We start from the raw sequence: 25,761 nt of genomic DNA on the forward strand, positions 1-25,761 counted from the left end.
TTTTCGAGGAGGTGCTGTGATACAGATGCCAATGCCCCATTTTGGTATGAGCACTTCATCGTCTCTTATTCTCTGTACCATATCTAGTTGTGGGTTTCTGTGTTAACTGACAAAAGAAAGCTTACCTGGTGAGGTCTGAGGGAGGCACTAATCTGTGGATATAACACAGATTATTGGTTGGTTTAATTCTATCTCCCTTTAGCAGAGTAAAGTAATAGCTTCTCTGCTAAAGTCTATGACATTTCTAGCTATCCAGAAGTTTTGGGCACTTATAACTGTTCCAGATAGTGAATCCAAATTTTGAAGCAGATTTTAAATACAATCAGAAAGTTGTTGGTTACTCCCATAACATTCATGCCACTTTTGCACCAGTGGACATTGCCTGCCAAGCTTGTTTTATTATAGTTTACAAGGATGTCAACTGAGTGCAACTGATGCTCACTTTTCCCTTATTATAACATGCATAGCAACTCTTAGCCCCATGAAAGCTAACCAGTAGAGAAGATGCTTCCAGGTCAATACAAGTTTGTCAGTTACCAGTTTGATTTCCTTGTGTTATATGATCTTGTATTCAGTACCTTAAGCAATAGGATTTCACCCTCGAGTTTTAGTGGACAATACAAAACAATGACAGTGGTCTGTAATGTTTAGGGGGTCTATGGTACCTCATAATCTAATAATTTCAATAAATGTAATCCTTCTGGCATGGGCTTTTTTATTTTTTAGGCTGGAGTGTCTTGTACAGGTATTTGTCCTATTATAACTCCACTTAATCTGTTTTTATATATGTGTATATTCATATTTCAGAAAACTTCTGGGAAAGAGTTTTTACATGATTTTTTCCTGGCTCTTTTGAATAGAACACCAATGAGCACAGATGAGCATGGTTCTGGGGAGTAAAACAGAGAGAGATTTAGGGATATGTAAAGAATAAAAATTCTGGGTAATGTGACTGATCTATTTCTAAAATTTAGAAGAAATTTCAAACTAATTTTCATAGTGGTTACACTAATGTTTCTCCCACTAAAGTCCTCATTTTTCCCTACATCCACACCAGCATTTATCAATTGATCATTCTCTCTCTCTCTCTCTCTCTCTCTCTCTCTCTCTCTCTCTCTCTCTCTCTCCCTCTCCCTCTCTCTCTCTCTCTCTCTCTCTCTCCCTCCCTCCCTCCCTCCCTCCCTCCCTCTTAATTTTAATAATTCTGACTGAGGTAAGATGGGATTTTAAGGTACATAGTTTTAACTTTCATTTCCCTGATGGCTATGGAGGTTGAGCTTTTAAAAAACTCCCTCAGACATTTGTATTTCTTCTTTTGAGAACCCTCTTTTTGGTTTCCTGCCCCATTTTCAAGTTAAGATTTTTTTGTTGTTTTATTAAAGTTTAGGGTTTTTTAATTCTTTGTATATTCTAAATACTAATCCTTTGTCAGATGTGCAGTTGGTAATGTTTTTGCCATTCTGTAGACTATCTCTTTACGTTTGATATCCTTTTGATGTATAGGAAGTGTTTAGTTTCATGAGGTCCTATTTCTCAAATGTTAGTCTTAGTGCTACAGGGGTCCTGTTCAGAAAGTTCTTCCTGTGCCTATAAGTACAAGTGCACCCCCTACTTTCTTCTGTGTCACATTAAGAGTTTTCAGTCTTATTCTGAAGTCCTTGATACATTTATATTTGAATTTTATGTGAGGTAAAAGCTAAGGATCTCGTTTCAGTCTTCTACATGTAACCATCCAGCTTGACCAGCAGCATCTGTTGAGGATGCTCCATTTTCTCCAATATGTATTATTGGTCTTATTTCAAAAAATGGTGTCCATACAAAAACTCTGAAATTAAATGACATGCTGAATTAAATGAGCCTGTAATATACCTACAGATATTCCACCCCAAAACTAAAGAATAGATATTCTTCTCAGTAGCCCATGGAACTTTCTGTAAGATGGATCATTTATTAGAACACAGAGCAAATTCCAACAAATATAGTAGGAAAATCGAAATAGCAATTTCATTCTATCTGACTGTATGGCATAAAGCTAGATATCAACAGCAATATAAACCACAGAGATTACATAAATTCATGACACCTAAACAAACAGCACACTACAGATTGACAATTGAATCAAAGAATAAATCCAGAAGGAAAATTTTAAATTCCTAGAATTGAATGAAAGTGAAAACACAGCATACCAAAATCTATGGGACATAATGAAGGCAGTACTAGGAGGAAAGTTGATAACACCATGTGCCTATACCAAAATATTCCACATTGGAATAGGAAAAAATGCACAAACAGGTAGAAAAGAGCACAAGCAAAGGTATAGCAAATAGGTTATAGATGCAGAGTCCCACTCATTTGCACACTCAGGAATCCTATAACAAATACTATTTTCAGAATAATCTTGACATAAAGTTCTCTTGTATAGTTGCATCTACATCCTGTGCACTGACATGTAAAATTAACCTTATTTTGAAATTTAAAATGTTTTTTATCTTCCAAGGTTAATAATGAAACAAGAAATGAGAAAAAAAAAGTGATCGATTAATTATAATTGAAGCTGTCCTGTATGCATCTGTGTATGTAGAGAGGTGATCCATCTATGTATCATGAGTGTGTGTGTGTGTGTGTGTGTGTGTATGTGCGCACGCGCGTGCACGTGTGTGTGTGTGTGTGTGTGTGTGTGTGTGTGTGTGTGTGTGTGTGTTTAGACATGTGCATTCAAACACATTCATGCATACTATGTTATCATAAAAACTTTTTATCTGGATGCTGAAAACATTACTGCCATGTTTACCGTATATGATGGGATCATTACCACTCTAGATATTAGAATACAACTAAAACAAATATTCTGCATCATGAACTTTAATTCTTCATAATTTTCACTCTCAACTTTGCTTTCAAAATTAAGAAAGTGCTCTAAAGGGCAAGGGCACTTCTGAAAAAAATGAAAACCATCTTCAACTTTGCATTTTCAAATCAGACATTTAGGTAATTTCAGAGTTGATTCAGTATGTTACATGCTGCAAAGGGCCAAATATAGACTTCTTTCTACACATTTTTTTTAATTCATGTAAGCAGACAATCTCAATATCAGTGCTATATGTTAATATTTAATTTAAAAACATCTGTGTGCATGTTCTTGTGTATGTGTGTGGAGGCCAAAAGACAACTCTGGGTATCATTCCTTAGGCATCATTAAGTATGTATGCTAGGATCCCACCAAGTCCCAGCAATCACCTGCTCTGGCCTCTCTTGCCCTGAGATTACAAGAATGCGCCACCATACCTGAAGTTTTAGTGGGTGGTGGGCATGAAACAGGTGTTCAAGCTTGTGAAACATGCACTTTAGGTACTGAATTATATCTCAGAGCCATAAAGAAGTTAGTTTTGTCTTAATAATATTATCAATTAGATTATTCCTATCTTTAACAGTACATATAAAATTCCACATATTTACCAACAAAGTAGTAAAATAAAATTCCACGTATTTACTAACAAAGCAATTTACTTAGAAGGGGTTTGAGCTGATTCTGTTGATTCTGTTGGACACATTGCTTGTTGTATTGCACAGTTCCTAAACCCTGTGGTACAGAGGTAATTCTGCTTCAAGGCCTTTTAGCTGTAGCAATGATAGGTGGGTTTCTGCTGCTCTCTAGACTTTGAAGAACAAAAGCTTTCTTCTTGACAGAATAAATGGAAAATTAAAAATTCAACATGTGAGAAGAATTTGGAATTATGCATTCTTATTTTTCCTAAATTAAAAGAGTTGGCATCAAGATGTATGTGTTTGTATGCAAATAGGATGACTAATATTATAGACTGGATATTTTTCTATTTCTGAATATAGTGGGGTCTGTGTGAGCACAGTCATTGATGGATATCAGGAGGGGATGATACACAAAATATGCTTACTTGGTAATACAGTAAAACTTACATACTTTACTCAGGATAACCAGTGTGAAATTAATTTCTCCCAAATTGTTGGGAATTTCATTTTCCTCCCACTTAAATTTTTCACCAATGTATTTATATTTACAGAGTGTAAATTGCCTCAGATGGAGAAAAAGGCTAGCTGGTTCCTATTACAAAAAATAATGGTGAAAACATTCACTTCTTAAATAATTACTTTCCTTTTTGAGAATAAATATAATTTCATTTATATAGTTTTACATTTCAAAAGCAATGAAAGCACCTGCTCTATACCTATAGGGCAGATTATCTCTTTCAACTATTTCATAGTTTCTAAGCTAGTCTATTTATATGATCTCCATTTTGCAGGTAAATAAACTGAGACTGGCAGATATTATTGAGGTTCTCCCCATTGATTGTAAATCTTCCAGTGCAAGATTAGCATTTTACTCACAGATCCAATACTACAGAGTCTACGTATTTTTGTTATGTAAAAAGAGTCACTTTGCCCAGTGTCCTATAAGAAGTTTAAGTCCTGTAAATAGTGCTTTCATACTCTACATGTACTTCTTAAATATACTATATAGTTTGATATATTAAAAACATAACAAAAAATATAACATTAATAGATGGAAGATGTAGTTCAGTGGGTAGAATACTTGCCTAGCTTCTACCAAGCCTTGGGTTCATCCCTGCAATTGAGAGACTGGCTCAGGAAAATTAGAAGTACATAGCCATTCTCTTCTACATCATAAAATTTGTAGCCATTATGGGCTACATGACACATTGTCTTCAAAAAAGAAGTAAAGTGCTATGGGGATATTCATGATACTTCAGACATGAATACTAATATCATAATTTTATGAAAATAAAATTTTATTTTTGACAAATAAGATTATTTTGTATCGACACTCACTAGCTATTTAAATTTAGAGCCCCAGGTTCTACAAATTGTATCTTTTTTCACTGTACATTACTACTCCCTTTTCCTCAGTATTTCCTTGAAAGTCAGGCAGCCTCACTGATAGACAAACACAAAGGACAGAGTAGGTGACATTACTGAGTTGAAAAAAGTAAAACACAACCTGTGAGTGACTAATGACTGCATTACCCTAAGCTTGCTGCTCTCTTTTTCCTGAACAAGAGATTTTTGTCACATTCAAAATTTTAATTGAAATAAAATGATTATCATAATTTTCCAATAAATTTCTCTCACATCCTGGAGTGCTTGGTGTCACTCTTCTGAACACATCAGCACATATTTAAAGATAGTTCATGCTAATGACCCAGTGAAATTTGATTTTAGTGTAGTTATCATTAATTTAATTTTTCTGTAATGAATCATTTGAGGAATAAGCTAAGTTCATTTTGTTCTGTGTCCAATAATTTTTTTTTTCAATTCTGTTCTTTGCATTAAAAATGGAAATGATGCTCTAAAACTAATTTAGTGTTTAAGAGTGATAAAAGAGATGATTTTCTCTGAAGGTAAATTCCCTGCTTAAGTCAAACTACATTCAGTGAAAGTTGGATAGGTTCCAGTGGACCCATTCAAGAATATTTGGGCATCTGGCAAGAAATCATTCTTCATAGATGCCTCTGTTCATGTGTCCACATGATGGGAGTGTCATGGAAGATTCATCATACTTTTTTTTTATAAGAGAACTAATTCCACTAAGGTCATCTCATTAAGTTGTGAGGCTCTTCTCTAACAATGTAATTATTTCCCAGGGGCCCTACATAGCTACTCTCGCCATGCAGATTCAATGCAAACATATAAATTATAGGGAATACATCCATCCAGACTGTAGTAGATGTGTTTCATCTCATTTATAAAGAACTAATCGCTTTTCTCTATTTGCTTTCTTAAAGAATTTTTTATTTAGCTCCTTCTTTTCAGGGTGCTCCTTTTATTCCTTCTTGCTTACCAAAATCAGACTCCTTTCAAAATACATCTTAGATATTCATCTATAGAAGACACCATCTCACAGCAGACACCCTGGTCCTCTGCCTCATACAATCTTTCCTCTCCCTTTCACTAGGTGGTTCTGAAGCCCTGGCTGTAAGGGTTGTAGATGTATCAGTTGAAGATGAGCATCCTAGGGCCATTATTTCCTGCCTTTTGACCAGTTGGGGATCTCTGGAATAGTCTTCACCTGCTTCTAAAAGAAGATTCTTTAATGAGGGATGAGAGCTGCTTCCTTGCTGGTGTCAAAGGCTATGTCAGCCTGGGTTGAATTCTATACCTTCCTAGAAAAGAAATACTACTTTTCCACATTTAATTGAATTGCAACTTAAGAATATTAGTATCAAAGATATATATATATATATATATATATATATATATATATATATATATATATATATATGCAGGCCCTTTGGACAGCTTATATAATGTAGCCTACAGTTTGCATGGAAAAGACAGAAGACACATGACTTACTGGGAAGCAGTCTTCTGAAAAACTCAGCTCAAATTTCATGCTATGGTTTTCAGGAATTATCTCCCTTTGCTTCCTAATTGCTGTCAGCAAAGCTCAAACTAACTGCTCAGTAACATTTTTGCCCTGACACAGCCATGACTCAGCTTGTAAAGCACATAGACCTTCCTCCCTAGAAAGCAAAGTGCTTCTTACCGTGACGTTAGTGGAAGTACAATGTGGAGATGGATGTCAGGTGACAAAAAAAGAATAAACCCAAGTGCATTGGATGCTTCCTGACAGGTGGTTGTGACTGCACCCTGAGAGTAGTAATGGATTTATGAGTGGTAAGGGTGATCCCACTTCTGCTGCCAGTATAACTCCATCAAGGTAAAGTAACAAATTAAAGACTGAGGACAAAAAAAAAAATCACCTTACAATGAATTGAAACAAATGAACTACATTATAACAATCATGAGTTTGGGAAGTTGCCATCAAATACATTGAACAAGAAAAGATATTTTACATGGTTTTAAAACAAACAAACAAAATCCCTATGCCTAGTTCAAAGCCACCTAAAGCATGTATTATTAAATGAGGGCTTTTAATCAAATGAAATTGCAAGCATTTGAAATATGAAGGCTTACAGCCTAAAATGGTAACAGACTATTTTATACACTACAAGTACAAAAGCTTCCAAGGAGCACAGAGTATGCAAAATGGATATCATGCTTTAATGCAATGCGAAGTATATTGAATTTACACTTTAAGACCTATGTATTAAGGTCTTCTGCATGTCAGACACATAGGACAATGAAAGCAGAAGCAGGTCTCCCCATCTGGCTTACATATGCTAATCCTATTACCAGTGAATACCACTATTTCTACGTGGAGTGCCAGGGGAATATCAAGCAGCAGCTTGCCGTGAATGGATTCTTCTCACCTCCTTATGCTGGATTTGAGCTGGACTGGGTCAGCAGAAAACCTGGTGTAAGAGAAAGTATAACAGCAGGGTACTCAAGTGGGGGCGTGGCTCCTAAGGGACCTCCATTTGGTGAGGCTCTAAAGGGAATCTGAGGGGGAAACAGACCCCAGAAGAAGAACCTCGAACATACTGAGTCCACTCTGAAATCCAATGGAGATCCACACTGGAACCATTTGAAGCATGAGATGAAAACAAAGAGAACAGAATCATGCTGATAGGTGCAGCTAAATCCCTGGCTGAACTGGCACACTTGAAGAAGAGGAGAGGTGTGCCAATGTCCTCCATTTACTTGAATTTCTGCAGTCCTTATAGCAGTCAATATGAAATCACAAGCCACACGGGAGTGCAAATACAACCAGTTCTTTGTCAGATTGAGAAATTATGGGAAAACTGAGGCAGACAATACCATCTCAACAGGCTGTAATTGCTTGACTGAAACAGTGAGGAGTCTCAGCCCTTGTTTGGATGAAGGTTTAGTGCATTTAGAGGGGCTGAGGGACAGGATGATATACATTATATGCATACATATATACATGTGTAACTACTAGGACGTTAAAGCTTTTTTTTTAATGGTTTAACTGGTAGCAGGGTGGACTGTTTTCACTATTCAGGCATATTGTTGCTGAAGGTGGAGTGAACCAGTCAGTCTGGGCCCAAGCAATTCTTCATGGCTAGGAGCTATTGCCCAGTAAGCCTGACTCAACCTCTCATGACCTGAAGCTACTATCCAACAGAAGGAAGAAAAAAATGTATATTGATTTGTGTGCTAAGTATTTGCACTAGCAAAAAAGTACTGCAAAATCACGGTACTTAATATGAATAAAAGGAGGAAATAAATAGAAAAAAATGTTTTGTTTTTTTTTTTAATTTCCCAACAGAGCTGGAGAGGTTTCTCAGTGGTTAAGAGTATTTTCTGTGCCTATAGGAGGGCAGGTATTGATTCCCAGAACCCACATGACAATTCACAACTGTCTTCAACTCCAGTCCAATGGGAGCTGATGCACTCTGCCTCCATAGGAACCATGCATGTATACAGTGGACACACATGCATGCAAACAAAACACTCTTCTGCATACATTAAAATAAAAACAAATCTTTTTTCAAGCACTAGACAAAGGGACATTTACAGGAATTAATTCAAGATAAATTCGAATTCATCTAAAGAAAGGAAATTGAAAAGATCAGAATGGAAGTCAATGAAGCAGAACAAAAAAGTAAAACAGAAAATCAATGAAACCAAAAGTGGCTTCTTTGAGAAAATTGATAAATTGTTAAACAATTAACAACATTGATCAGAAGCAAAGAGCCATGTAAATTACCAATGGGAATGCTATAAACCCCTTAATGTAAACAAATTTGGTGACTCAGATGAGAAGGGAACATTTTTTGAGGTGTACAGCCTACCAAAGCTCACCAAGAGAAAATAGACTAGTATCCCCATAATTTCCTTTTAAAGGAATTTTTGTAGTTAAAAAACTCTAGGTCCAAAAGGTTTCATTGGTGAATCCTAGCAAGCATTTAGGGAAGATGTGGCCTTAAGTACACACACACACACACACACACACACACACACACACACACAAACACACACACATACACTTCTATAAACTTGAAAAAAACTGTGACTACATTCTACTATTTACATGTGGCATCCCTGCAAGGACAGCTTAACAATTGGAAGGCAGTTAATTTGATAGCAAACTAAAAACAAAAATAGTATAATTATATTAATAGTTGTGTGAAAATATTTTGGTAAAATTAAACATTCCTTCTTTTTGAAACACAATTTTTTGAAGCTAGGAACACCGTTAATACCAGTGTTTGGAACACAGAAGCAAGTCTGATCTACATATTTAGTTCAGGATAGCTAGGGCTACATAATGTGGCCTTGTTTTAAAAACAAAACAAAACAAAATAATGTGTAAATGGAAGTTTCTGTCCTACCAGCAACTCCCAAATGCCCAGCAGCCACTTCCCAAATTCCCACTCAGAGGCTTGTATTAATTATAAATGCTCTTCTGGTAGCTCAACTATTACTAACTAGCCCTTACACTTAAATTAACCTATAATTCTTATCTATGTTTAGTCACATGGCTTGGTACCTTTTCTCAGTATGGCATTCTTATCTTGTTTCCTCTGTGTCTGGCTGGCAACTCCCGACTCCGCCCTTCCTCTTCCCAGCATTCTTAGTTTGGTCACCCCACCTATACTTCCTGCCTGGCTACTAGCCAATCAGCATTTGATTAAACCAATTTGAATGACAAATATTTACAGTGTACAAGAGGATTACTCCACAGCATTTTTGAAATAAAAATATTATTATATCATTCACTTCTTTCCTTTCTTTTCTGCAGCCTTTTCCATGCGTTATTTCCTCACTCTTTCTCAATTTGATAGTTTCTATTTTCTTAATTTTTATGGGGTGTATGTGTGTATGTCCCTGTGTGTTTCTAAATATATAAATACAATCTACTCAGGCATCCTAAACAATATCTGAACAAGAACAACACCAATAGACATACTAACATGGAAATGAGAAATCTCATGAGGCCTTAACCCTAGACAAAGAACTACAGCTGACTAAGAAACAGCCCCCTAATTATTTATCCAATAAAAGGGGTTTAGTTTAAAATCATATACTACAAATAGTATCAACATTCATTCTTGGTAGAAACTCACAGCACCCTGAGTAATGGGAAAACAGAAATAAAAGCAAAGTTCCTTATCATTATCAGGAGAACAATAAAAAACATCAGAGAAGATTTTACTTGTCAAAGATTAAGAAAAAGAATTAAAGTTGTTTATACCACATTTATTCAACATTGAATTCTTTGTAACAACCAGTCCAATAAGACATGGAGAAGAAAACAAAAACTACTAGAATACCACATGAAAAGGAAAGGGTAAAACTGCTTTTATTTGAATATAACATGGCTTCATATATAGGATATCCACAGAACCTACAAATATGGAAGCTAGTACATGTATAATTAAGTTCATAATAGAATATCTCAGTTAAAAAAAAACAAAACCACTTAAGTTCTTCTGTTTTAAAAATAAAGAAAAATAGAAATTAAAATTTCCTTTTGTAATCATGTATGAAGGTATAGACTACTTTGTCATACATTTGAAAAAGTAAAATTAAAGGCCTGCATCTTAAACACTGCTAATGTGGTAAAAATTTCTTTTAAGATAAAAATAAATGAAGAGCTACGGTTTTAAATTGGAAGAGTCAGGGAACCATTTACTTATGTAGAATTAATAATATAGAATAGAGATCACATCATAACAGTGCAGTGTATAGAGTGCTAGGAAGCCATGATAGGGATGGATGCTCAGGTATATGTAGATAGAACTAGGCCTATAAGAATTTCCTGTATGATGAGAATGTGGGCTGCTTCCAACCTCTTGAGAGTTATTTGGGTTTGGTTTTAAAGTAGGTGTAAATTTACAGAAAGAACCCCCTATGTTAATCACCCAGGTTCCTATAATGCTAATTTCCACACAGCCATAGTTAAATTATGGTGAGCAATCCATTAACATGAAGCCTACTGTTAGCTGAATTATATTGTTCACAGTTCATTAACTTTTTACTTATAATTTTTGTTCTCTCCCTAGTCCTACTGAGGTACCACATTTTACTTGTCTATAATTTCTCCTTAGTCTTCTCCAGCTGCAACAATGTCTCTATCTTTTGTTGAAGACCTTTAAAAAAATGGAATGTTATATTGATTTTGTGAGTTGAGAATAAGCTGGGAACTGTGCAGTAACACTAGCTTGGTGAGTTTTATCAATTGCGTTAGTAGTTACGTGCACTGAATGCAGGAACAGAAGCACATTTCAAGAAAAGAATAGTTTTAGGTACACTTACCAGTTAGTGTTAAGCACATTCATTCCGAAAGGCAGGGGGATGAAAGATGGCCTTTGTTTTGATGTTACTGTGGAAAGATGGCCCGTGATTGAGCAAACAAAGTGGACTGGTTACTAGATATTCTGTTTTCTATATACACAGACTTTAAACACATCGATGATTCTTTTTTTTGAGACAAACAATTATGTACCTGGATCTCTATTCCCTAATTAGCCTAATTTTGAACCTCTGATCCTCTTGTCTCTATCTCTCAACTGCTGGTGTTTAGGACTTCACCACTGTGCCTTATTTAGTGGGACTGGTGGCCGAACACAGGGCTTTATACTTGCTAAGCAAGCCCTCTATTAACATAGCTATACCCCTAGCTCTAACACATGTACCCTTTGAGAATGACTACAGACAGGTCTCCATGCCTTCCCAGCTTTTATGTGAAACTGGGGAACCACCCCCTGGCCCTCATATATTCTTAACAAGCACTTTGTCCACTAAACCCTCTCTTTTGTGCCTAATTTGTTTTTATTATTGCATGAGGTAAAAACTGTTTATCAAAAAATAGTGTTTTGATACATGTATATATTCCATACTGTTGAAATCAGACTAAATATATTTGCCTGCTCAACAGGTAGACTTTTTTCATGGAAAAAAATATGCAAAATCCTTTCTTAGAACTTTTAAGACTAGGAAGATCAATAATTATAATTTCTACAACATGATGGGTAAAGTTTCAAAGTTAGAGGTACAATCCAATGGATAATATCATTCATTTTTACCAAATATCATGTTTAACCCTCATAATTTATTACTTAGAGTTATGAAGATATAGATGTATTTTTAACAAAGACAACATTTTCCATACATCTGGCTCTTAGATCCCATTGCTGCATCTTCTGCCTGCTGAGGATCTGTTATAAGTGCAGGGCAGGGAGATCTTTGCTTGAGACAAGACTATCCTTTCCAACTCTTCAGGTTGCAGGAGAGAGGACTTTCTAAACAGTATGAGATGTAATATCACAGCAGGCAAGAAATTGACCACTTATACAATAGTTTTTAACTTTTGAAAATCTGCATATGTTGTCACAGATTTAATATATAAAAATACTAAAGCACGTAGGTGATACTCTCATTACTGCCTAGACTACTCAATTAATGTGTTGTCTTTCAAAACCAAAACCAAATAACAAAAAGAAACACTAAAGACAGATATTCTACTCATACATAACAGGAAAAAAAGGTAAAAGTAATTATGTATGTTCTCCTTTAAATTATTTATAGACACCTGTTATAATATTTAGTTAAAACTAGATAGAGGTCAATACAAATTGATAAATTTATGTTTCTTCACTTTAAGACTGATTTTCCTTGTGCCTTGTCAATAACGGTAACCTGTTTGAATGTTACATTTCCTAGCTTTTGGACAAACATTTTGAGGACACCAAGACATTTTTGAGATACTGTTTGTGTATTGGAAATCAAGTTAAAATTTTAAATGTGGAATTCAGTCAAATATTCTTTTTCAAAGTTTAATGCAGTCTTGCTAATGCAACTATAGTAAATGTCTATTCAGAACAAGAAGTTAAAAGCATCTAAAGAAAAAACCAATACCACCCATAAACAATATGATTTTATTAAAAGGCCACTAACTGAAAGCTATGCATTTAATAGCTGAAGATTATCGAACAAAGAATACAGTAGAGAGGAACTCTATAGTGCAGTCTCTTATTGTATTAGTCTGCTTTTGCTGCCCTAACAGAAATTTAAAAAATGTGTAATTTATAAAAAAAAGACAGTTATTTTTATAATTCTGGAAGCTGAGCAGTTCAAAATCAAGACACTGACATGGAAGGTTTTCCTAACTCATCATCTGATATGAGAAAGATGCAGAGAAAGCAGGAGGACAAGAAAGAGGCCAGAGTTACCAAACTCATTTTTCTCAGAAGGACCCATTTTCAATTTCCAGACATTTCTGAAGATAGTATCCTATGACACTAATGGATCCTATTAGGTCCTACCTCCAACAATACTGCATTGGGGATCAAGTTTCTGCATGCTTCATACATCTTATTTTAACATCATCTTATCCAATAAAGAAACAAAGACTCAGGTACATATCTTTAGAAACAGCAACAATAGTGTATGTGAACATCATTTAACTTGAATTATAGAATTACACAGCCAGCTTCATTTTCATAACTGGAAATGTCCAAAAGTGGTAAAGTGTTGCAAATTCTGTTATAAAAATAATTTTTATAAAAAGGTGTGCTCTTTCATCAATTACAGCATGCTCCAAACATCTCTGATGTAAAATCTTAAACAGATGGAGTTACAAACCAGCAAGCTGTTGCATATGGTCTGGGTGGATTGATGTGGAGGGTACATGGGCATACACATATAAATCACACAGCCTGAACTATTAGTAAAAGAATATGCCACTGAGAAGTCCTTGGCTTAAATGGAAGACCCACAGAGGCACCTTTGATCTCCCTAACCCACTTCCCACCCTCTCCCTCATGTACTGATAATTGCATTCTGTGGAAACAGAACTAAATGAGCCAGTGTTTTAACTGTCAAGATTTGAAGTTGCTGCTAAACATGAGCTGTCTCTGCTCCCGATGCAACCCTACATACTTTCCCCTCGGCTATCGAGAGTTATACTCTTTACAGTAGCCTTCACTTAGGACAAACAGACTAAAATCAAGGCAGATCAATAAGATTCCTCTCTGTTTCAACCACCATTTTGAATGTGATCATTAGTTTTACAGTAGAGCCTTGAGGAGTCAGTGGTAGGTTGCCCTAGCGACACCGTGTTTTATTACCTGGATGGACTGTTTTGGGGTCAACCAGTTCCACTCCAGTCAGGAAAATTAACCTTTTTCTTGTCTCTTTAATGAGACTATCTCTGTGCTGGCAGGTTTTTGTCAACTTGTCATAATTAGAATCATCAAGGAAGAAAATACTACAACTAAGGAATTACTTCCATCAGATTGGACTATAGACATGTCTGAGTGACATTTATTGATTGGCTTGGGGGGACCCAATCCACTGTGGGAGGTGCCACTTCGAGGCACCTGGTCCTGGGTTATATAAGAAAGTAAGTAGAGCAAGTGACGGCTTGCAAGCCAGTAAGTGGTGCTTCTCTGTGGTTTCTGCTTCAGTCCTTGAGTTCCTGCCATGGTGTCCTATAATTATGGATGGCAACCTGCAGGTTAAGTAAATTCTCCTCCAAGTCCCTTTTGGTCAGCGTTTTCCCAGGCAATATAAAGACAAATTAGAGGAACCTATTTTAGCAAGTCCTGGCAATAGACAAACAATAGAGTTTTTCCCTATGAAGAACTGTGTCTGTTCTCAGTTACATAAAATTTTGAGTTAACAAATGGAAAATTATCTTGCTTGCTTTCTATGATAGAAGGTAGAAAGAATATTGGGCCAATATTTAGAACCTGGATCCTCTACATTAGTCTCCCCACACTTAAAGGGAACGTACATAATTATATTTTATAAACTGTAAGATATATAAAGTTGGAAATTTTGTAAGAAGAAAAAACATCCAATACTCACAGACTATAACTCTCCAGTCTCTCCCTGCTAAAAACTTCACAAAATGATTTTAGTGTGTGGTGAATATGTGTGTGTGTTTCTTAATGAGTCTCAGCATCTTTTTCTAGAATGCTGTCCTAGGATGTCACCTCACCAGCAAGGCATAGCACAGCAGGTGCAGCTGCTTTCCACTCTCGGACTGCATGATTTCTAAATTACAATTTCAACATGATGCCTTTTTTTTCTAACTATTGTTTCATGATTCCTATTTTGATCATGTTTTACTATTTAAATTATCATTGCTGATATTTGCAATGGGATGGTTATATGAACCAGTAACCTTAAAATAATTTATAAATCACTTATATATTATGTATATGAAGACAATAAAATAATAATAAGATAGAGACCAAGTGTAGCATCACGTAGATATAAGCATTTGGGAGATAGAAGAATGAGAATCAGAAGTTCAAGGTCATCTTCTGCTACATAGCAAGTTCAAGACCAACCTCAGTTACATGCAGACTGTTGCAAAAACAGTGTGGATTTTGTAAGGCCTTAGTGATTAAATCCGGTTTACTTATAATGCCTCAATATCACATCAAAGAAAATAAAATAAAAGAATTTCCCCTTAAAGTCGTTTAACTAAGAGCAAGTCCAGATTTGAATTTTCTACTTCCTGTTCCCGTGTCCTTTGTCCTCTGTCACATGAGACTACCTTTGCCTTCTTAACATCTGTCTTGTGAATCTGTTTGTCTCTGTGCTTGTGTATGTCTTTCCTGATGTGTGTCTGTCTGTTGTATGAACTGTGTGTGTCTAGTTCTGTAGGTGTTGCATGTGTCTGTGTATGTGAGTTGTGTCTGTCTGTCTGTCTGAGTAGTAAGACAGTGTCTCTCTAACAAAGTTCTTCACTCTGTATTTATTGAAGAGCATAGAAAGCAATACAGGGCAAAAAGAATGGGATACTTTACAGAAATTTTTAACAGAGTTTCACAAGGGATTACAACTGATCCCAACTGACTCAAATAACAAACATTATTGTTGATCAACCAATATCAGTAAATGGTTGTTTTTACAGTTTACAAAGTGGCTTTTGACTTTGGTACATGCATTGACTGGGTCAGGGACTTGAAAGCGTATATAACTTAAGATTGTAGTTGTGCATTTGCTTAAGTTCTAAAGTTTACTACATGGGAAATTCAGGCAAGTAAATTTGATTATTAAACTGTTCTCTCAAAGGCAGATTGAATAAAGAATTTGAGTACACAGTAGCCTAGGTGAATTAAGTCTTAAGCGACTCAATTCTAAGGCGCAGAAAAAAGTTAGAGTCTCTTCGAATGCAACAGATATTTCAGAATATTTCCTCACCACAGAAAACAAAAGAAAGCAAACAAAGTGGATTCTATGTTTTTTGTGGGTGTGCGCATTTTTTTTTCATTTTGATATTTTCCATCTTACTGGGTTTTTTTGTTTGTTTGTTTTGTTTTGTTTTGCTTTGTTTTCTGAGAGAGAGAATAAAGTAATTAGGTGAAGAGGATCTGGGAGAAATAGAGGGAGGGGAAAGAAAATGATCAAAACATTTTTAAAAAATTAAGTTAAAAAATAGATTAAAAAAGAAGAAGAAAGCAGTCTGAGAAAGCCATGGGGAGCAAGTCATTTGGCAGTGTTTCGCCATGGCTTCTGCTTCAATTTCTGGCTCCAATTTCCTGCCTTGAGTCCTTTCCTGACTTCCCTCCTTAATGGACTATAATGTAGAAGCATGCATAAGATGAAATAAATTCTTTATCCAAACTAAGACACGCAGTAACAAATTTTTCATGGTTTACATGTTACTTTGCCAAATTGTGTTTCTAAGGACTAAACAGACAGTTTTCTTATAGCTCATACATGAAAAATATAAAACATAAACTGAAGTTTTTGTTTGAAAAATGAGAACTGTGTAGCTTCTGTGCATTAATTTTTGAAATTCTGCTTACTTGGACACTCATAATGATGACAGTGCTTTATTTGAGTCCAACTGTGTATACATTAGAGCACTCTTCTTATGCTAGATGAGCCAAAAATTTGTATAAAAAAATTAAATATTACTTTCTCTTAGGGAAAAGGACAAAATCATTTCATTGTTCCAGCTTATTGAGAAAGAAAATGTCATCCGGATTGGGGACTCATGATGGCCAAAAGTTCCCCTTCCATCTCTTTGTCTGTCTAATCACTCGCCACTTTCCACATTAGCTACTTTCTAAAATGTGTATTATATATTAGGCAGTTATTCTTCTGAATCATGAAGTGATAATTACACATTTGGCTACCATTGATTGAATGTCTACCATGAGATACAAATGGTAGACACTGGTTTATTTCTAATCCTCACAAAAATCCTTCTACATTCATGCTATTTTGCCCATTTAAGAATAGTGAAGTCGCCGGGCGTTGGTGGCGCACGCCTTTAATCCCAGCACTCGGGAGGCAGAGGCAGGCGGATCTCTGTGAGTTCGAGGCCAGCCTGGGCTACCAAGTGAGCTCCAGGAAAGGCGCAAAGCTACACAGAGAAACCCTGTCTCGAAAAACAAAAACAAAAAAAAAAAAAAAAAAAAAAAAAGAATAGTGAAGTCAAGGCAAAAGAAGCTTACACAGCACCACAGAGCTGACAGAAGCAGAATTCTTGAACTGGATTCCAACAGCACTTCATAAGGATTCTTTTCATACATCACGCATGTAAAAAAAATGTACATTTTGATAACTCTGCAAACCATTGCTTCTCAGAGAGGGGAACTCATACAAACCCCACTGACCTTGGCATTGCTGTGCTCTCTTGCAGCCTGTGAACTCATGAACCAGGGCATCTTGGCCCTAGTCAGCTCCATTGGTTGCACATCAGCTGGGTCCCTCCAGTCTTTGGCAGATGCCATGCATATCCCACACCTCTTCATTCAGCGCTCAACCGCTGGGACCCCAAGAAGTGGCTGTGGTCTCACCCGGAGCAACAGGAATGATGACTATACTCTTTCAGTTCGTCCACCCGTCTACTTGAATGAAGTCATCCTAAGAGTAGTCACCGAGTATGCATGGCAGAAATTCATCATCTTCTATGACAGTGAATATGGTAAGTGTCTGTGATCTGAAAAGTTTCAAAAGGTGATGTTTGCATGAAAAGCAACTTCATTAAATCCTCAAAGTTTTTAAAGAACTTCCTAATCACTTATGGTTTCCTGTTTCTAATATACCTCACAGAGTCAAACAAACAGAAATATTTTAAATGCTATTGAGCTCATTCTCTGTATTTACTATCTTTGAAGTAAAATGTAAATAGAAATACGAAATGGAGTGTATCACACATACCAGTTATCCCAGCACTTGTCAGGCTGGGATGGAGAGATCAAGGCCAGCTAGGGTACCTAGCAAGATCTTATTTCAAAAATAAATAAATAAATAAATCTGAACCTATCACTCAATGTAAAATTCACATTACTTGAGGGTCACAGGATAAGAACTAAGAGACTGACATAAATAAAAGAAACAAAAACAATATTGACAACAACTGGCTCATACAAACCTGGAACTCTTTTGGGGTGGTGTAGTCTGAATACAATATATCTTGAATTTTCAAATAATAAGAAGTTATTCCAAGGCTCTTCTGACTGCTTTGTCTTGGAAGCAGAGGACATTCAGACTGCCTAGAAGCTGGTGGGGGTCGTGGTCTTGGCAGCTTGCTGGGCTAACCAGTGCTTGTATCTTTTGGTCTTGGTCTTCTGAAAGAGCACCACGGACATAGGAACCCTTACGGTGTCAAGTCCATTTACAGTCACATCACACCAGTACTCGCCCCATCTCGTGATAGGGTCCTCTGATAACTTCACAGCATGTGGGGTAACCACAACACCAAGATTCTTGAAGATATGGCAGGCAACAATTTCAGGGTTTAGTTAGAAGAGCCTTGGAATAAAGCAAGCCAGCACTTGAGGCAAGTATGGATCCTAGAGAACATGTTAGCTCAGCAGACTGAATAGCACATACATGTAAGGCTCACTGTTTGTTAAATAGTGTCATCACAGCCAGATGTATTAGAGCGTTCAGCCAGTGGTAAGTTTTATAAGCAGAATATCAGTGAACTGGAACAGTCTTCATAGCCCTTCCATTGGAGAGTGCATGGGAACAAGTGAAGGGCCAAGCTGTTGTTCTGACAATTGCTATATTCTCATCCAGACTGGTCTCATGCAGAAATAAAGAGCTATTTAACTGGGGAAAAAAGAAGTTAAAAAGAGAATACTATCCTTTAAAAATGCATAACTCTGTGATGATGATGATGATGATGATGATGATAGTGATGATGGTAATGAAACCATGGGCAGATCTTAGAGCACTGATATAAAGATAACCTCTTTTATCTATTGGCTAAAAGAAATCTGACAAACTTGTTCAGACACTTGTTTTGACCTCACTATTTATTTAATGTTCTAGCCATCATAGTTGATGAAAGTAGAAAATATTCTCCGCATGTTTTATTCAATATGAAGTTTTACAAAAACTAGAACTCATCTGAACAAACATTTCAGTCTTCCGCTGTAGCACACAGTTTCCCAGAGTGCACTGTAATATGAGGAGGAAACAATTTGTCTCAAAATCTTTACTGGTCATACATAAACACATTAAGATAAACTATTATTTTTGTTAAAATCATTTTTCTGAAGCTCTTCCTTTTCTTACTGAGGCAAAAGCCCTTTGTATGTAGTTCTCCCCTTATTTTTGTGAGTAGGGAGAGGAGTAACTGGAATTGGATATGACCTAATGAGGATAAACAAACCCTCAATGAAGAATTCATTTAGAAATGCGTTTCCTTTGATGATTCGAAAATGCGGCTCTTCTGGGTCTTCTTTTTTCCATTTTTATTAAAAGAATGTTTTCTTTGGCAAATAAGTAAATAAGCATGGAAAACAAACAAACATTTAGCGTAATCCTTTCTTCTCACAATGGGGCTCCATTGTAAGAGACACAGCAGAGACAGACAAGTGGGCTGCCGAGCCAAAGCAGCAGAGCTGAGAACCAGCAGGTTGGCAAAAATCTGGCCAGCAATAAAGGACAGCCCCCTGGGGCTGGACAGGAAGGGGACAGGAGCAGTTAGATTTGGCCCTAAATAGTCAAAGTAGCCTGGCCTTTTGGCTGCCAGAATAATCCCATTGAATTCAATGGGCAAATTACAGGCAAAGTCTGTAGACTCTCCAGAAAGACACTTTTTTGTCTCCAAGACGGAAACCAGTATTTCTGTTGCTTAATTCACATTACTTAGGGTCACAGAATAAGAACTAAGAGATTGATGTGAATAAAAGAAACAAAAACAATATTGAAAACAATTGGCTCACACAAGCCTAGATCACTGGGGGGTGGTATTTAAGCACGGTGATGGTGAGTGTCTCTAGAGCTACATGCACTGCCTTCATCTGCTTTTGCCCCTTAGATTGTGCTCCTTTTCAACTTTAAATGGTATTCACAGCCTCGGATCAAGTGTAAGCTGAGATAACAAATGTCTAAAATCCAGATCTTTAAGGGAGAAAACACTCAGTCCAATAAAATTAGCAGCAGAAAAAGTGATCTTTTTTTTTTTTTATTTTGATGAAGATACTTTCTTGGCATTAGAATGGGAAATTTACCCTTTGATTGTAAAAGTCTGTAGAATAGAAAAGTACTTATTATCATTTATTTTCAAATCCTGTGAGAATTATAGATGGTTTCTTACAAGAGAAGACACTTTCATTATTGATGAGCTGAATGCTGTCTTGAAAGTATCCATTTAGCATACAGGCTAAGTCTTCTACCACACGTGAGGTCCTTCATTTCTCTTTAAATGCCTTGGAGTGAGTAAGGAGCTGTTACCACACAAGGGATGATTGGATTGCCATTTAAACACAAGGTTTATTTTTATGAATAAAAAAGTAAAACAATTTCCATCTATTCTGTTGATAAATTTCCTTTTTATAATTTACTTGGAGTCATTAAAATGACTCTTCCTCTATCATCAAAATAATTTCCAATAATACCATTACTAATATAAGAAAATTGTCTTTTGATGTTTACAATAAATCCTGTTAGTAAAAATCTAGGCTGGGATCCCAGACAAACAACAAACTTCCAGAGATCTTGTATACCTGGAAGACGGCTAATATGCTCACATCCAGTCATCAGGGACATCCTTCCAAGTGGATTAAACTTGACTTTTATCCTGATTATCAGGAATTGGTTCCATTAATGAATGAATTAAGTATCATTGGTGGATGGAATCAGGCAGCATGCTGGGGTGCAAGGTGATTGGAGGTGTAGTTTGCTTAGAATTATGTGTGTGAATGTATGTATTATTTTAATATATGTGCATTATTATTTGAAAATATATGTGATATATACACATATATCTTTCATAGAGAGAGAGGGAGTGGTGTGTGTGTGTGTGTGTGTGTGTGTGTGTGTGTGTGTGTGTGTGTGTGTGTGTGTTTAGGCTTCTATATATAGTTGATTAGTGAAGTCCTTTTCTTCAGAAGTAGTTAATCATGATTAAAGGTAGACTAACAAAGAAAATTCACATCATTGATTCTAAGTAAATGGATCAAAAAGAATTTGACAAGTATGGAAACTTTATTTGAGGGGATTAATTAAAGCCTTTTTTTTCTCCAGAAGGCTTGAAAGGAGGCTGTGTTGTTGAGCTTTCAGTACTGTGCAATGTGTGAAATATCTGCTTACTTCTTAGTACATTACAAAGTATGAGTTTTGCAGAATGCATGTTTCCCTTTAAATATTAAAAACCTTACAATCAGTAAAAGAAGAAACTTGTTTATATGTCTCTTGAAAGATGAAACAGTAGGTTAAGTTATCAATGAGCAAATGTTAGTGTTGTATATGTAATGCAGACTTTAATTTTGGCAACAGGCTTCCTGGGTAGACTTTGATCTTGGTTACTAAGGTTAAGGAAGCTTTAGTGAGGCAGCATCTGTAGGAATCAGCTACTTCAATGGAGAAAAATGTGATCAAGTCTTAGAGCTACTGAAATATTAAAAAATAGCTCATTTTTATTTGCCAGGAACTAGAATAAGTATTTTATATTGTATCAGTTAATGTTCTCAGCAGCCAAGATGAAATAACAAAGGCTGCCAGAGAATGTTTGCTATATGCAGCCACTTTGCTAAATTCTTCAAACATATCCATTATCTAATAAAAGATACCTGTTAATTTTACTAGTATTTTCACAAAAGAGAAAACATGAGGTAATGCAATGTCAAGCAACTTCAAAATAAGTTAAGTAGCCCAGATGCAATCATCAGTTGCTCTAGGCCACTAGTGTATTTGACACAATAAAAACAGAATAAGATTAATTTCTAACAAATTTCAAAAAAAACAAGTTTACTGATTGACTGTATAGAATTATCTTCATTAAAGAGACACAATGACAGCTGGGCTGTGGTGGCACACACCTTTAATCCCAGTACTCGGGAGGCAGAGACAGGTGATCTCTGTGAGTTTGAGGCCAGCCTGGGCTAGAGTGAGTTCCAGGACATGCACAAAGCTACACAGAAAAACCCTGTCTCAAAAAAAAAAAACAGACAGAGAGAGAGAGAGAGAATGACTTTAAGCCTGCAGAATGCATAAGGATTATAATAATGTAAAGGGGAAATATACTACATTTTAATTAGGAAAATTTGATGATTATTAGAAGCTGGAAAACAGAATAATAATTGGGCTAAAATAACTTAGGCAATCATTATCAAGAGTAGCTAATTAGACATACTAACCATTGTCAGAGACCAGAGAGGATCCTAACTCTCAAGAAAGAGTAAGCAGTATGAGTCTTGTGTTAATGTAATGACATCAAGCCCACCAAGGTCTGTGAACTAAAGAAATTCAATGGATATGTTGTGGGCTTGCATACATAATGGACCTTCATGTCCTTCTACCTAGTGAGACCATCTGCTGTCAAGTTGTGCAGTACCACAAGAGCTTCTTAGAGAATGGCTGTCACCATATCCCTCTTTTACACCTATAGCCACTATCAATTTTACCATGCATAGACTAGAAATCCCTCTAATCTGAATGACAGAGATTAAGATCAAATCCATTTGGTTTTTCTCACAACACTTTTTGATAAGACTGGAGTCAACTCTTTAATGAGCAGAATAAACCCCAATAACAATCAGACTTTCAAAAGTTGGATGGCATTTTCATTAAACTCTTGCATATACCTTTCCACTGAAACGAAAGCATTCAATCCAGGTACAATAGATTTACTTGTGATCACAGAGACTCCACTGCCCACAAAAACAAAGCCTGTGATCCATAATGATCCTTATAGATGTAGACAGTGGGTTGAAGCCAAATAGACTGACCACCAAAGTTGAAGTGCTACCTTTAATCATGTGAATTAGATTAAGGGGGATGTTTCCAATTGGACTTCTCCAATTGTAGGGAAAATTGAGCACAAAATCTGTAGAGATTGAAGGTATCTTAAGACCATCCCCAAGGTGCAAGTCCAATGCCTTCAAGAAGGTGATGACCTGGAAGTGCATGTGCTGTTTCTAAGGCATGTGAGATCAATTCAGATGGGACATAGACCTTTGGGGCCAGCAATCTTGCCTCCTTGCCAGCTTAGAATACTTAAGATTCTCAATTTATATAAAATAAATTCTGCTGTTAATTAAAGGAAACTTCTTGAATTTATTTGATATAATTTTTGCCCTGATTGTCCACTTCAGGGCCAGAAAACTATTGTTGGGCCTGATACTTCTTTTAATAAAAACATTCTTTGGAACATAGTCATGTTCATTTCCTAGTGTGTTGCCCTTGACTTTTTCAAGCTACAATAGCATGGTTCAACAATTATACCAGAAATAGCCTAAATATGTCATAATTTGTGTACCAGACGACTACTCTGCTGGTCTTCTTATATCCCACATGAAGGAAGAGAATTGTGACAGAGAAATTAAAAGGGGTACCAACAGGTATCCTACATGGGCAAGAATGCATTCCCTGCTGTTTCCAATAGACTCATTGGTTAGATTATAAGAATGATGGTAAAAGTGTGGTGGGGCTATCTGGTAGAGAATGGAGGTTCCAGCAGTCAGCTAAAATTAAGCACGTATCCAGTTTGGTGTAGCTGTGCCAGAGAATTTTTTTTTGAAGAAAAATCTCAAAGTCATTTTTAAAGAAGAATGTTCATGCCTTCTCCAACTCTGGAGCTGGAATTGTCTTATTAAATGTTAGAACTGTTTTCTCCATATTTCCAGAAACTTAGAGTACCCCATTCTGATAACAATGACTTTTGGCATTTATTTCCAACAAGAACTGCAGGATATTTCTGGAAAAAATTAGAAAGTGATTATATTGCCTATTCTGGTCTGCATGGGTCATTAGAAAAGGACTTTGCCAGCTGTGTACTCAAAAAATGCTCATGACCTCTGTGAACCCAGCTAGAAACTCTGGGAGGCTGAGGAACACTTAAACTTATATCACCAGATTTCCATCTAGTCCAGCAGCCCTGCATGCTTGACTTGAAAAAATAATGTTGGATGCAAGCAAGGTCATCATGGAATCTTGAGTATGACAAACAGGCCTAAATTATCCCACACTGCTTTTGTGTTGATGTTACCCAGGATAAGGCCAAAGTAGCACACTTCCTCTTATGAAATGTCTGTGTTAAGTATACAATCTGCCTTGGTGTGAGCACCATAGATAGAGGTTATATTTTTGAGTCAATGTTTGAGATTATTTCAATATCTAATATTTCAAGAATATTAGGTACTTAAAAATCCATCAATTGCTGGACTATTAGACGGTTATCCAATGTTTTGAACACACCTTTTTCAGATTTCAGATTATTAAATAAACTAAAAACAGGACACAGATTACTAGTTTCAAAGGATGCGATGGCAGTGCCTAATTCATCTAATCATCCTGGAGTAATTCAATCAGGTTTTTCTCAGAGGCAGACAGAAGTCCAAAATAGTCAGTTCCTAAGAAGGGAACGATGCAGTGTGATTGTAGCTTTTTCTACCAGGAGACCAGGGGGAAAGAAAAAGAAAAAAGACCCTCTGTCTTCAAGGGAAACTAAAAATTCATTTGTGTGAATGCTCCTGAATTTTGTTCACAAACTGCTGTAATATTGCAGTCAGAGCTATTGTCAACCTGTTATATGGAAATATCTAAAAATTATGTCATTCATTGTAATATCAATGAATGATTAACTTATAAACAATAAAACGCAAATATGTTTTCAACTAAGAATACTAAGGATGGATTCTCAGCACTGAGAAGAGGAAGTGGACACGGACTTGCACCCCTAACCAAGAACCTATTTACTGTTGTTCCCCTCTTGCAAAGGAAAAACTAGTTTTCTTCAATGGAGTCTCACTAGGATTGTCAACCACACTGCAGGGTAGGTCCCATGCTCAGGCCAGATGGCAAACACAAGATGAAATCCATGGTATTTCTGTAGACTTTTTAATCTCATATTGATTTGCTGGGACATTTTTCTCTCTTATTGGCCTTGTGATAGTATACTTGGGTTCCAGTTTTGTGTATTTATGCAAGTGGCTTTTTTTGTGACTGAGTTCGTTTTTTCTGCTGTTTATTTTGTAAAGAGAGAGAGAGAGAGAAAGGCTGTGCAGTTGGGTGAGTGTGGAGGTAGAGAGAATCTGGGAGGAGTTGAGAGAGAAGAAAAGCATGATCAGAATATATTGTATGGAATTTTTTCAATTACAAAAAGGCAAAAACTATATACAATAGTAAGTGATGGGATTAGTTAAAATAAATTTATTTATGAGTAAAATATATATAAAATGTAGATTCATTTTCAAACAGAAAATTCTGTGGACAGTTTACTTGTGATAAAAATATAGTTTTCAATAAGAAAGTAGGATAAAATGTTTAAAAAGTATGTATGAAAGAGCCAGGGAGCAGTGGCACACGCCTTTAATACCAGCACTTGGCAGGCAGAGCCAGGTAGATCTCTGTGAGTTCGAGGCCAACCTGGCCTACAGAGTGAGACAGGCACCCAAACTACATGGAGAAACCCTG

The 25,761-nt window shown here is 36.3% G+C and overlaps 1 protein-coding gene across 2 annotated transcripts in view; it reads left to right on the top strand.

The window, feature by feature from the left end:
- Grid2 (glutamate ionotropic receptor delta type subunit 2) overlaps nt 1-25,761 on the top strand; it is a 1,417,491-nt gene that overhangs the window by 681,335 nt on the left and 710,395 nt on the right. For both annotated transcript variants that reach the window (XM_042273420.2, XM_042273418.2), the window contains exon 3: nt 17,531-17,815. In XM_042273420.2, coding sequence (XP_042129354.1) covers nt 17,531-17,815 — 285 coding nt within the window. The remainder of the gene's footprint in view (nt 1-17,530; nt 17,816-25,761) is intronic.

The sequence above is a fragment of the Peromyscus maniculatus genome, chromosome 3, assembly GCF_049852395.1.
Source record: "Peromyscus maniculatus bairdii isolate BWxNUB_F1_BW_parent chromosome 3, HU_Pman_BW_mat_3.1, whole genome shotgun sequence".
NCBI classification, from domain to species: domain Eukaryota; kingdom Metazoa; phylum Chordata; class Mammalia; order Rodentia; family Cricetidae; genus Peromyscus; species Peromyscus maniculatus.